Source organism: Heptranchias perlo, chromosome 32 (genome assembly GCF_035084215.1).
Source record: "Heptranchias perlo isolate sHepPer1 chromosome 32, sHepPer1.hap1, whole genome shotgun sequence".
Lineage (NCBI taxonomy): Eukaryota > Metazoa > Chordata > Chondrichthyes > Hexanchiformes > Hexanchidae > Heptranchias > Heptranchias perlo.
The window spans coordinates 19924606-19939055 of record NC_090356.1 but is presented as its reverse complement, the minus strand read 5'-3'; the positions used below and the strand labels follow the sequence as shown (position 1 = coordinate 19939055).

The 14450-nt window shown below is 46.8% G+C and overlaps 1 protein-coding gene across 4 annotated transcripts in view; it reads left to right on the top strand.

Annotated features, from left to right (window-relative positions):
• Positions 1-14450, top strand: part of LOC137301143 (kazrin-like) — a 656751-nt gene that overhangs the window by 607415 nt on the left and 34886 nt on the right. For all 4 annotated transcript variants that reach the window (XM_067970588.1, XM_067970590.1, XM_067970592.1 and 1 more), the window contains 3 exons: positions 5702-5907; positions 10958-11076; positions 11690-11921. In XM_067970588.1, coding sequence (XP_067826689.1) covers positions 5702-5907; positions 10958-11076; positions 11690-11921 — 557 coding nt within the window. The remainder of the gene's footprint in view (positions 1-5701; positions 5908-10957; positions 11077-11689; positions 11922-14450) is intronic.

The following is a 14450-nucleotide window of genomic DNA, read 5'->3' as shown; positions in this document are numbered from 1 at the left end:
TATTAAATTTAAAATTCACTTTCACTAGTATTAAATTAAACACTCTCACTTTGTTCATATTTTCATGTGAACTTTAAACACTTTGTGCACCTAATGTTACAGCATTACATTTTCTGGTCAGGTGCTGCATGGGTTAGACACTGGGTAAATAAAACCTCCAGTACCCCACCCCTCTCCACCCCTGCCCCACCAAGGTGTCTTAGCCTCAATGTCAGAAGCGCACCCTCTACTGGACAAATGTGATGTTTCTAGTTACCACATATTGCCCATCTGTTCTGGAATTTCTTCCCAGTTGCAGGCAATTCCGCACCGTGTGCTCCATGCCCACGTGCAGGCCCAGGCCCAGGCCCAGGCCCACCTCACGTGAGATCCCTTACACGCAACTGAGAGAAAGAGGAGGTTTCCATCCCATGATTCCGGCTGGGTTTGAGCCCATGCCTCAGAAGTAAGAAGACAGCATTGTAGCGTAAATTCACCCATCCTGCACTCCCACCGAGAAGCCACGTTCAAAAGGAGTGCAGGTCGGAGACAGGGCTACAAAACTGGCCCAAGCTCCCTCCAAGCATCGCTCCCTGCTGGGAGTGTGACATCAGTGCACTTACCCTTGTAATGCAGTGTGTCATCCAAATCCTCCAAACTCTCTCTAACAATTAACATCAAATTACCAGTGAATCTGATAAACCAGGGCTCAGGACCAGGTGCTGGGAGTCAATATTTAGAACAGAAATTTAGTCATTGGAATCCAAAAGTTATATGGCCAATAGGTATAAAAATGGACACTTGCTGATTTTGGGAGCTGATTTTCCAAAAGTGGTAGATTCAAAGCTGATATAAAAGGAGAGAGGTTTCCTTGTTGAATAGGATTTGATCTGTGTTACTGCAGCGGAGATTCAGGGATGATCATTTGAAGCTGTGTCGGCTGGGACAGGTTTTAAAAAAGGAACTTAATTAAAATATGAATAATATATGTTAAGTATGCTTGGTAACTGGCACTCTCGATCCTCAATCAATGTGTGACAGGAGCAATGTTGCTGTGTGGTAATGACGCACAGTAATAAGGATTCATCGTTCCACACCTCTGAATACTGATCATAATTGGAGTGAGAACGGCAGGTATCTGGTTATGGGCCATTAGAAACATACAGTTTAACACAACCCTTCCCTACCTCACAATATCCTCCAACCAAATGTCTTTGTGCACCCTCCACCTCTCAAACACCAACACACCTGTCACTCCTTCTACACCCCAACACTGGCCTAAACCCTCACTCCTTCTATAGCCCAACACTGGCCTGAACCCTCACTCCTTCTACACCCCAACACTGGCCTAAACCCTCACTCCTTCTATAGCCCAACACTGGCCTAAACCCTCACTCCTTCTACACCCCAACACTGGCCTAAACCCTCACTCCTTCTACACCCCAACACTGGCCTAAACCCTCACTCCTTCTACACCCCAACACTGGCCTAAACCCTCACTCCTTCTACACCCCGACACTGGCCTAAACCCTCACTCCTTCTACACCCCAACACTGGCCTAAACCCTCACTCCTTCTACACCCCAACACTGGCCTAAACCCTCACTCCCTCTGCACCCCGACACGGGCCTACACCCCCACTCCCTCTGCACCCCGACACGGGCCTACACCCCCACTCCATCTGCACCCCGACACGGGCCTACACCCTCGTCCCCTCTACTCCACTGATGCCAGAAAGCCCTCTCACCTCTTCTACTCCACCATCAGTAGCTGCTCCTTTAGCTACAATGCCTCCATTCTCCAGATCTCCCTCCTTCAGCACGTTTCTCCCCGCTTTCAAAAGCCTTCTACAAGCCCTTCTCTCCAATCACACCTTCACTGCCCCCTTTCTACCTCCTACTTGGTGTCGACTCTTTGTCCAGCGAAGCTCTGAGATGTCTCTCTGAACCAAGGAGTGCTGTAGAAATGATGGTCATGGTAATCACTCCATGACCCTCTTCGTAGCACACTCAAGTGTGGAATTTCTGACTGGAAGTGGAGCAGAGCAGGATTGGGGCCCGTCCAACACCACAAGCCTTGATCCTGCTGTAATCTCCAGAGTCGGCCTCGTTATAATATTTTGGGTGAGCTCCAACCATCAGAAGTAGTGTGGGTGGCGGCAGAAAATAACGTGCTGCTGCAGGATTGAAAGGCTGCGGCAGCTTAAACGGGCAGCTGATGGTTTTAGATATAATTTTAGAATGAAACTTAGAGAAGAAAGAATGTGTGGCAGGACTGCAGGGGGGCAGAGAAACTCTGGGTTTGCAGATATAGCAGTGGCAGTGATGTTGAAGGAAAAGAAGCAGAGAGGAAGGGAGACCCTGCTTGGCACTGAGCACTGCTGGTCCCCAAAGAGAGCTGCCCAGAGGGAATGGAAGGAGGTGGCCAGGGCATTCTGTGCCAGTGGCATGGTGAAAGATAGACTTGCATTTGTATAGCGCCTTTTATGACCTCAAGACGTCCTAAAATGCTTTACAACCAATTAAGTACTTTTGAAGTGTAGTCATTGTTGTAATATAGCAGCCAATTTGTGCATAGCAAGATCCCATAAACAGCAATGTGATAATGACCAGATAATCTGTTTAAATGATGTTGGTTGAGGGATAAATATTGATCTGAAGAACTCCCTCCTGCTCTTTAAAATAGTGCAATGGGATCTTTTACATCCACCTGAGAGGGCAGATAAGGCCTCAGTCCATATGAAAGATATGATTTTCACATCGTTCACCTGACGAAGGAGGAAGCCTCCGAAAGCTTGTGAATTTAAAATAAAATTGCTGGACTATAACTTGGTGTTGTAAAATTGTTTACATATGAAAGATGGCACCTCTGACAATGCAGCACTCCCTCAGTACTGCATTGAAGTGTCAGCCTAGAATGTGTGCTCAAGTCTGGAGTGGGACTTGAACCCACAACCTTCTGATTTAGAGAGGAGCGTGCTATTCACTGAGCTACAGCTGACGCAGTGCAGCAAAGAGCATAGGGCAAGCACAATAAGTGGCACCAGCTACACCTTCCAAAAATGCATTAAAACAAATAACGAAATACTGCAGATGTTGGAAATAATAACAAAATGCTGGAAACACACAGCAACTGTGGAGAGAGAAAGATAGGGTTAACATTTTCTGGGTTAACCCAGCGTTCTGACGAAAGATCATCGCCTGAAACCTTAACCCTACCTTTCCTTCTCCATGGATGCTGCCCGACCTGCTGAGTGTTTCATGCTGTTCTGTACCACTTGCAGTGACTTCCCCTCACATCATGTTCATGTGTTTGAATTGCTTACTATCAGTGCACAGCAGGCCGTGTGATGCTCATTACAGCGCCAGTCTGCACTTGGCAGTGTTCCTTCACTCACATCCTCACATGCATTCAGCCCACAAAAAGCCTCACATGGAGTGTAATTGTTGCACGTCATCAGTCTCTCGCCTCTGAGTCTCAAGGTCATGGGTTCAAGTCCCACTTCAGAGACTTGAGCACATAATCTAGGCTGACACCAAGGGAGTGCTGCACTGCCAGAGGTGTCGTCTTTCGGATGAGACGTTAAAACAAGGTCCCGTCTGCCCTGTCAGGTGGATGTAATAGATCCCATGGCACTATTCGAAGAAGATCAAGGGAGTTCTCCCTGGTGTCCTGGCCAATATTTGTCCCTCAACCAACATCACTAAAATAGATAATCTGGTCTTTGTCACATTGTTGTTTGTGGGATCTTGCTGTGCGTAAATTAGCTGCTGCGTTTTCTACATTACAACAGTGACTACACTTCAAAAGTACTTCATTGGCTGTAAAGCACTTTGGGTTGTTCTAAGGTTGTGAAAGGTGCTATATAAATGCAAGTTCTTTCCTTTAACTCACTTCATTATTACACTCTTAACACCCCACTCCACTCAATATTACATTCGATTACTTCACTGCTTTATTTTCCTCCTTCAGGTGTCTCCCTTTACCCCTCCTCTCCCGGTCACTAACTATTGTCCAGGTCCAGCTCCTCAGATAGCAGCTCCCCTATGTGTCTCCTATACTCTCCCAGATCTCTCCTATATCTCCCCCAGGCGTCTCCCACCCTTCCCCTCCACCCCCACCCCTCCCCGGGTGTCTCCCCCCCTCCACTCTTCCCTCCCCCCTACTCCTCCCTACTCCCCCCTACTCCCCCCTCCCCCCTCCCCTCCCCTACTCCGTCCTCCCCCACCCTCTACTCCCTCCTCCGTCCTCCCCCACCCCCTACTCCCTCCTCCCCCACCCCCTACTCCCTCCTCCGTCCTCCCCCACCCCCTACTCCCTCCTCCGTCCTCCCCCACCCCCTACTCCTTCCTCCGTCCTCCCCCTCTCCCCTACTCCCCTCCCCCCTACTCCCCCCTCTCCCCTCCCCCCTACTCCCCCCTCTCCCCTCCCCCCTCTCCCCTCCCCCCTCTCCCCTCCCCCCTCTCCCCTCCCCCCCACTCCCCCCTCTCCCGCCCCCTACTCCCCCCTCTCCTACTCCCCCCTCTCCCCTCCCCCCTACTCCCCCCTCTCCTCCCTCTCTCTCCCCCCCTTCCCCCTCCTCTCCTCCCCCTCCTCCTATCTCTCCTCTATGGGCCATTCTTCCTTTGTGAGCCTCCACTTTGGGCCAGAACAGCCCCGTCTCATCCTGTCCTCATTCGATGTCCTTACTTTTACATTTCTAGCAGGTATCACTGCATAGCAGTCAGGAGCAGGAGCTTTGACCCTCCTCTTTCCCCTCCCACCCCCCCACCCCCCTCCCAAGTCAAGGGATACGAGCGACCCACCACCATCTCAACTGAGGTCAGTTAACTCAACAAATGCCACCGATTGAACCTGGGATCTTCCTGACCTGTAGAATGTTACAAATACTCCATGATTTATGACATGTGCAGTTGGCTGGACGATTGAGACAGGAAAGAGTAGAGGTGTGTGGGCTACATACATATGAGTGAGCAAGGTAGTGTGATGGTCAGATGCCCACTGGAGTACTGCGTTCAGATTTGGGCACCTCGCCTCAGGCAGGATATATTGGCCTTGAAGTGGGCACAGCGCAGATTCACCAGAATGATACCGGGGCTTAAAGGTTTAAATTATGAGATCAGGTTATATAAACTTGGCTTGTATACCCTTGAGTGAAGAAGATTGAGGGGGTGATCTGATCGAGGTGTTTAAAATGATAAAGGGATTCGATAGGGTAGATACAGAGAAGTTATTTCGTCTGGTCTGGGAGTCCAGAATAAGGAGGCACAATCTTAAAATTACAGCTAAGCCATTCCGGAGTGAAATCAGGAAGCACTTTTTCACACAAAGGATAGTGGAAATCTGGAACTCTCTCCCCCAAAAGGCTGTGGATGCTGAGTCAATTGAAATTTTCAAGGCTGAGATTGAGAAATTTTTATTAGGTAAAGGTATCAAGGGATTTGGATCAAAGGTGGGTAAATGGAGCAAATACAGATCAGCCATGATCTAATTGAAAGACGTAACAGGCTTGAGATGTTGAGTGGCCTACTCCTGTTCCTATGTTCCTAAAACAGTAAGCACAATGGACTCAACTGTCTGCTTAATTCATCATAGTCACTTTGAACCCGGGCAACTGAAAGAAATAAGAGCAGAGTTTTGCCACAAAACTGTCATGAGATCGATCTGATTAAAAAACGTTCTTCTGTGACGTTACTGATGTTAATCTTTTCCATTCCCTACAGATTCTGACAGTCTGTCCAGCCCCACCCACCTGAGTCTCAGTTTATCGGAGGGGGATGAGCAGCTGGACAGGCTGCAGCAAGTGGAGATCGCAAGAACGATGCCGATGTCTCAATGGAAAGCCGGTACTGTACAGGCCTGGCTGGAGGTTGTCATGGCGATGCCAATGTACATCAAATCCTGCACAGAGAATGTCAAAAGTGGAAGGGTAAGAACATGAGCTCTGGTCGATTTTATTAGTCATTGGGCCTAGAGAGTAGCTTCCCCCTGGTAGGTCTGAATAAGACAGAGCTAGCATTCACTGTGACCAAATCGGGGATTATTCCTGAAATCCCAACCAAAACATTCAACATGTGGAGTGTAGGCAAAACATCTGGGACTCATTTAACAGCTGGATGCAGGGATGAGGGGGGGTCTGTGTGGTCCTACAGGATGGATAAACTAGCATCAGCCAAACGGCCTTCCTTATCTGTATCTAAATTAGGATCATGTGTGTCTTTGAACCTTGGCCACACTTAGATTTTAATAAAGGGGTCCATCACCGCCCAGGGTGTAATAGTCATTCAGTTGGGGGAGTGGGGCTTGTACTTAAAGTAACTCAACCCCAGTTCAAATTTTCCCCATTATTTCTATGGCACAAAAGGCCTTTTTGTTTTTATCACCGGAGAGCCTTAGTGAAACAGAGACCTGCGCCCTCTGAGAGGCTTTCCATTGTCTCCATCCCTTGGGACGCAGGCAAAGTTACAGATGCATCGACAGGTGCCAGTGGAGATGGGCATTACCTTGCTGCTGCTGCCGCCATTCTCAATATAAACCTGTTTGGTATGAGCTGTTTAAAGCTGTGCTTGGTGTTATATTGCAGCTGCACTGTTACCAAGGTGATTTAAATGCCTATTATCCTATAGCCCACCACTTTAGTCACTCCCCCAATACCCATTGACACTGGACAAAAGATCAGAATCAGCATGGGAACATTTACCATAAAATCTGGGTTACAGTCCACACTGGTGTATATGTCACACCCTTGTTTAATATAGTTATTTCAACTCAAAACATACGAGTTACATTGGTGAATAAATGACACCTCTATATTGAGATGGTAATAAAACTGTACCTTTTACCCAGGATTTACAGACACTCTGGGCAGTATTTTTCTATTGGGGTGATATTGGGTTCATTTTTATTGATGTATACAACAAAGAAATGCTCACATTTATATCATCAAAATGGTTCATATTGTGAATGGTGTTAATATACAGGCGAACATGGCAGCCATTCTGCAATGTGCCACAGTGAGATGACAGTCCAGTTAACCTGTTTTCAATGGTGTTGGTTGAGGGAGGAATGTTAGCCCAGGACACCGGGAGAATTTGCTGTTATTTTAAAATAATGCCACGGGATCTTTAATGCCCATCTGAGCAGGCTAACGGGGTCTCGGTTTAACTTCTCATGCAAAGGACAATGCAGCAATTTGGGGCTAAACTACGTTCTGTAGATTGGGGCTTGAACACACAACCTTCTGACTCCGAGATGAGACCTGTGCTGGTTCAGCAGGTCACTGATAATCCGCACTGTATGATGTGGGACTGGGCTATACAAACTGGGAAAGGCTCTAGTTAGGTCCCTAATTGCTCTGAGGACCCAGCACTGAAATGCTGGATAGGCACCAGCAGTGGGAACCCAGCCTACATTTTTTAACCCTTCCCTAGCCCAGGGATCCTATAGTACACTACAGAGATTGGCTCATATGCAATAGAGACAGGCACGGCCCACTGCTGAGACACTGGCTTGTGCAGATCGAAGGAGAGAGCCACTCATACATGCTGACCAACCCACAACACGGAGTATGTCAGAGAGGGGGGGATCCTGCCCCCAACCCTATCCTCCGTCCTCTGCAGCTTCACGCTCTGGTTATTCACAGGGAATCACACAACTAACACCCTCAGATTAGTGAGAATTGAAGAGGACTAAAAATATTAGCACAGCCTGACACAAGGCCTGTACTTACACTTCTTACTTTGACTGTTTATCTACACGGTAGGTAATTACTGAAAAGTGCCTGAAGGACACAGGCTGCTAGAGAAATCTATTCTTTTTCTTGTGAAACCTGCAGTAATTAGATGGCATCAAGCTTGGTTATTAATCGCCTGTAGATTGTAGCAGGGAGGAGAAACTGAGGGACGGAAGGAGTTCCATGCTTTTGAGATGCTGGGAAAGAATGTTGGAGCAGGAAACAGGGCGATGGTTCTTGATTTCAACAGAGTGAAGATGCAGAGAGGAGGACGAGCGAGTAGGACAGGTTATTTGGAGCTAATATAACCTAGTCTACTTCAAAATCTTCACAGGCTGTTAGAAACACTGAGCAGTGTATCAAAATCTTGCTGTTTTATTTTTCTGTAAAGTCCATGAACTTGACCAGATCTGGAGTATCTCCAGCTCACTGATCTCCGTATAATGTGTTATGGTCCATGTAGTCCCTTATATGCTGAGACTAACCCAAACCTTCATTCACCGGGGACAGGACTGAGACGGTCCCAATTTCCTGCAACAGCGTACCGGCACGACCTGTGAATCTTTACGGCAGTTTCAACTGGTATTTATGCTGAAATTTCACACCAATCTCATTAACATACATCGGAATGTAAAAACCGGTGTGAACATTCAGAGCCCGAGGGAAACAGTGAACTTACAGCACGTTCCTTCTTTAAATCCCTCTTTATGTATGAAAATTAAAGCTTGAAGCCATCAAATCATCATTTGCACACATCAGGCACAGCATGTTTAAGAAAAATGCATTCCTGGAAGCTTTTCAATTTTTAAAAATTCTGATGCCATAAAATTGCATTCAAAGATCCAGAAAGTGCGATGCAGGTCTCAGAGAGGAGCAATAAAAAAATTCCCCTAAAGCACCAGGACTATGACTTTGGGTTCTGCTGCACCTAAAACTTTAGGCATAAATTAAAAGCCAGTTCAGAACTGGCGTAATCCGCGGGAAACTCACGGGAGGGGGCGGAGCTATGTTAATGAGCTGTGGAGAGTTTCAGCGGAGGTTTTGCTGGAAACAGCTGGCTGGGGGACTCCACACTGATTATAAAATCGATTCTGTCTTTAATGGTTTAGGTACTTTATAAACAGTTGAAGTTGATGTGTTAGGTATTGATGACACAGTGTCCTATTAATATGCAATACACAGTTACTGACTACAAGAAACGCATTCAGACTTTGCAGCAGTGAAGCGGGGGAGAGACACCTGATGGAGAGTAGACACCACTTCAGCTGCCAGTGACTGCAGTGTACAGCTTGGGGGAAATGACCCAAAAACTTCACAGCTCACAATGATTAAAGTGACCTCAAATTAATTTGTTGCGGATGTCTGCCCGGACAGGGCGGAGGAACTAAGGTCAGGGCAGGAGCATCTTTCAATCAATAGTTGTTCCTATTTTCAGACAGCAGGTGCTGGTAATGGTTCTGCTGTTGCCATTTACAGCTCCTCTGGGCCCATCTTTTGTTGCTGTCCCATCACCACCTTCCTTGCCTTGCACAATCCCTTTGTCATTTAATCACTCCTGCCCTCCACCCTATCACAGACTTTTCCTTTGGTTATTTCCTCCCCTCCCCTGGCTCTGTATTTGCTTATAACCTGTTAAATCTCTCAATTCTTCCAGTTCTGATGAAAGGTCATCGACCTGAAACGTTAACTCTGCTTCCCTCTCCACAGGTGCTTCCTGACTGGCTGAGTGTTTCTGATTATTTTTCAGGTTTCCAGCATCTGCAGTATTTTGCTTTGTTGTCCTTAACACTCTAATACCTCACACACAGACCATTACTACTGGTTAATCACAATTTTGCTTCTTTGCAGCTTTTAATAAAGCACTCCCCCGCCCGGCCCAGCTCAGCTCAATACCATGGGACCTTCATTATTCTATGAAATCCGCCATAATGGAGCCCGGATGGTTAATGGAAACTGGTAGATAATCGAGAGTCCACGATACTTAGTCTGATGTGGTGAATTTTAGTTTCCAACTGGTCCATTTAGATTAACCAATTAGATAAAACCCCATCTCTCCATTTTAAAATGAGATATTCTCCTGGATCCAAAGTCCTGATTCCCACTGATAGAAACATAGAAAATAGGAGCAAGAGTAGGCCATTCGGCCCTTCGGGCCTGCTCCACCATTCAAAATGATCATGACTGATCGTCTAACTCAGTACCCTGTTCCTGCTTTTTCCCCACATCCCTTGGTCTCTTTAGCATTAAGAAATATATCTATCTCCTTCTTGAATACATCTAATGACTTGGCCTCCACTGCCTTCTGTGGTAGAGAATTCCATAGGTTCACCACCCTCTGCGTGAAGAAATTTCTCCTCATCTCGGTTCTAAATGGCATACCCCATATCCTGAGACTGTGACCCCTGATCTCCCGGATCCAAAGTCCTGACTCCCACTGATCTCCCGGATCCAAAGTCCTGACTCCCACTGATCTCCCGGATCCAAAGTCCTGACTCCCACTGATCTCCCGGATCCAAAGTCCTGACTCCCACTGATCTCCCGGATCCAAAGTCCTGACTCCCACTGATCTCCCGGATCCAAAGTCCTGACTCCCACTGATCTCCCGGATCCAAAGTCCTGACTCCCACTGATCTCCCGGATCCAAAGTCCTGACTCCCACTGATCTCCTGGATCTCCCGGATCCAAAGTCCTGACTCCCACTGATCTCCTGGATCTCCCAGATCCAAAGTCCTGACTCCCACTGATCTCCTGGATCTCCTGGATCCAAAGTCCTGACTCCCACTGATCTCCTGGATCCAAAGTCCTGACTCCCACTGATCTCCTGGATCCAAAGTTCTGACTCCCACTGATCTCCTGGATCCAAAGTCCTGACTCCCACTGATCTCCTGGATCCAAAGTCCTGATTCCCACTGATCTCCCAGACTCGAAGCCCTGACCTTCGTCGATCACACATTCAGGCTTCATAGAAACATAGAAAATAGGAGCAGGAGTAGGCCATTCGGCCCTTCGAGCCTGCTCCGCCATTCAGTATGATCAGGTTGATCCTCTATCTCAATACCATATTCCCGCTCTCTCCCCATACCACTTGATGCCTTTTGTGTCTAGAAATCTATCTAGCTCCTTCTTAAATATATTCAGTGACTTGGCCTCCACAGCCTCCTGTGGTAGAGAATTCCACAGGTTCACCACCCTAGTCCAGACCCCAGTGCATTTTACTAGTTCTAATCTTTTCTCTTTACTGTCGCAGGTGCTGTTGAGTCTGAATGATGATGATTTGGAGTTGGGCCTGGGGGTAAACAGCTCGATGCACCGACGTAAACTGCGGCTGGCGATTGAGGACTACCGGGAAGCTGAGAGTGGGAAGGGGTGAGCAGAGACCTTGAGATTACACAGTTTAAACCTCAGTCTTTCACAGGTACCTGGTAGCCTCCTGACATCAGTTGCATCAGGGCCCTGGTCAGGACGGGGGAAACTGGTTGGACTGCAGAAATTTAGTGCCGGCCATTATCTGGAATTAAAATGAACTGCACCACAGCCTGTACCCAGCACTGTCACAATTTGAACTGAAGTTTGTATGTTAAACTATTTTATGATAGTTTGTCCCCCTTTAACCGTGGTTTTTTTTCTGATGCACCCCTCAGCTGAGAGTGTGGCCGAATGATCTGCTCTCAGTCCCAGCCACTGCATTTCTCAAACTAGTCTCTTGGAAGCAGCCGGGAATGTCTCTTCTTTCAACTTCTCCGAGCGCTAAGGCACTTCATTGCCCGCTCTGCATGCACAGTGCATTGTGGGTTACACAAGCCCTGATGACTTTTGACCCATATTCTGTAATGGAGGCAGCCATGGACGCCTTTTCCCTGAAATCATCCCAACTTTTGACATGAATCTGACATAAATGTCGAACTAAATCGACACCTGGCGACGATTGCAGCAAAGCTCTTAGTGTTTCTGTCTGAACTGTTTTGTTTTTCCTTTGTAGATTGTCCAAGGCTGCAGAGCTGGACCATCATTGGGTTGCTAAGGCGTGGCTGAACGATGTAGGCCTCCTGCAATATTCTCAGGCTTTCCACAACCACCTCGTTGACGGGCGAATGCTGAATTCTCTGACTAAACGGGACCTGGAAAAATACTTGAACGTGTCAAAGAAATTCCACCAGATCAGCCTCCTGCTCGGCATTGAGCTATTCCGACAGTGGGACTTCGACAGAGAGGTGAAGTGTGTGTGTGTGTGTGTGTGTGTGTGTGAGAGAACCTCTGCTGATCCCGTCAAAATATCTTTTTTATATATATATATATATATATATATATTTAAAGAACAGTGCCTTTTCTACCAACTTTCTCCCCCACCCCTCCCCAGAAGGTATTGAATCTTTAATGAGGACAGTTACAGGGGCTGCAGTACCTCACCCAACTAATCATTCTTCTTGTGGATCACTAACAGGGGTAGGGGGACATCACAGCCAATCCATACACAACAGCCATATATCTACACTTTCCAGCACAGGTCATTGGGAATGATCAGGAGGAGGAACTGCGGCTGATTTTTTTTCCTGCCTTGACCCAGGATACTGAGACCAGTTGTGGTGTCCCTACTGCAGGAAGTGTGGCTCGGGCTATGTTTCCCACCCGTGTGCTGTGCTCAACTGTTTAGATTGAATCCACAAGGAGCACTGATTTATACATATGAACCACGTGTCTTGTGACTGTTATAAATCTTTCAGCTCGTCATGAGGTAATGCCACCCAAGGTCAACTTGAATAAATCCCTGATCACTGATGTGCATCTTTTGTGCAAACTCCAAACACTGTAATTATGTTATTGCTTGGCACACAATCTGCACTCTATGACAAGTACTGCAATGGAGCTGTATTGCCGCACTGTGAGGTTAAGTAGGTGAGTCACTCTGATAACAGTTTGTGGAGGGCTGGGGATTTACGGATTTAATTGAGTTTTAATTGTAGAATTTAACTTGGGGAGGAAGCTGTGGAATTTCTTCTTTGTTTGATCCGAGTTTTACTAATTTAAGATCCCTGAAAACTGAGAACAGGCCTGCGCCTCACCTCAGGGAAGAGGTGATATTTGCTCTTGCAATGACGAGATGTACAGTGACAGCTCCCAGGGAGACAAAGAGAGGCGCAAAGCGACAGACAGACCATAAATGCAGAGAATATGGCAGGACTCAGACAGCCTTGATGGCGTCAGCTGTGGCTCAGTGGTAGCACTCTCACCTCTCAGTCAGAAAGTTGTGAGTTCAAACCACTCCAGAGACTTGAGCACGCAGTCGGGGAGTGCTGCACTATCGGAGGTGCCATCTGTCGGATGAGACTTTAAACCGAGGCCCCGACTGCCCTCTCAGGTGGATGTAAAAGATCCCATGGCACTATTCAAAGAAGAGCAGGGGAGTTCTCCCCGGTGTCCTGGCCAACATTTATTCCTCAACCCACATCACTAAAACAGATTATCTGGTCATTATCACATTGCTGTTTGTGGGACCTTGCTGTGCATAAATTGGCTGTGACGTTTCCTGCAATGCAACAATCCAACACTTAGAAAGTACTTAATTGGCTTTAAAGTGCTTTGGGACTTGTGGTATAGGGAGAAAGCAGGAATATGGTATTGAGATAAAGGATCAGCCATGATCATATTGAATGGCGGAGCAGGCTCGAAGGGCCGAATGGCCTACTCCTGCTCCGATTTTCTATGTTTCTGTGAGACGTGCTGAGGTTATGAAAGGCGCTATATAAATGCAAGTTCTTTCTTTGATGGCTTCCAGAGAGGGAGAGAGTGAAAACGATAAAGACCAGGCTCCCAGCAATAGTGAGAAAAAGATGAGAGAGAAAGAAGGCATAAAAAGAAAAACAACTGTTGGAAATCTAAATAGAAAATAGGATCTGCACAGTTCAGGCAGTGTCTGGAGCAGAGGAAAAAACAGGTTAACATTTCAGGTGTAGTTTATTCATCACGGCTCAAACATTAATATGGTAAACTCCCATTTTTAATTCCCTGATCCATCTGGAGAACTTTCACTCACAAAACGTCTGTCACATCGTTTGCTGCTCGTTCTCTTCCCTTTCAGAATGTGCTGAAGCCGCTGTGTCTTTCTAACATGTTCTTGTTTCATTTGAGAGAGAGAGAGCAGACTCCTCGATACACGAGAGAGAGAATGATCCTGGAGAGATGGAGAGTGGCTGTACTGCAAGGGGGGAGGATGGGGTAGGGGGAGAGGGGAGAGAGAGATAGAGAGACTATTCTGAGAAGTGAATGCACAGTGTTGAGACCGAATGAATGAATATCTGGGAACAACGTTAAATGAAAATAGTATAAAAGAGAGTGAGTTTGCTTTGAACAAGAGAACACTTGTTTTTTAGGCAAAGCCTGGAGAAAATAAAGACTTGGAATTCTACCTCTGAATAAAATAGGCTGTGCCATTGGAGCTTGCACTCCATGCTCCGAATATTGTGGCAATTTTCCAAGACTTATGATGCAGGAGAGACAGTTCAGCCGTCTCATAGAACACCACATTTCTCAATGTACTGTTCATGCCATCGTATATTGGATGATATCTTGCTGTTTTTGTGTACTTGTTTAATAATATTAAAAGTGATGATTGTTGTAGACAGGATAATGAGATTTGAGCACAGGGGGCATTTGCTCACTGCCTTTTATTTGCCCAGGTTAGCTGAAGAACTGCCTACACTCCACCCATTGCCAAATTCAAACACGCTCCTGTGCCCAATCTT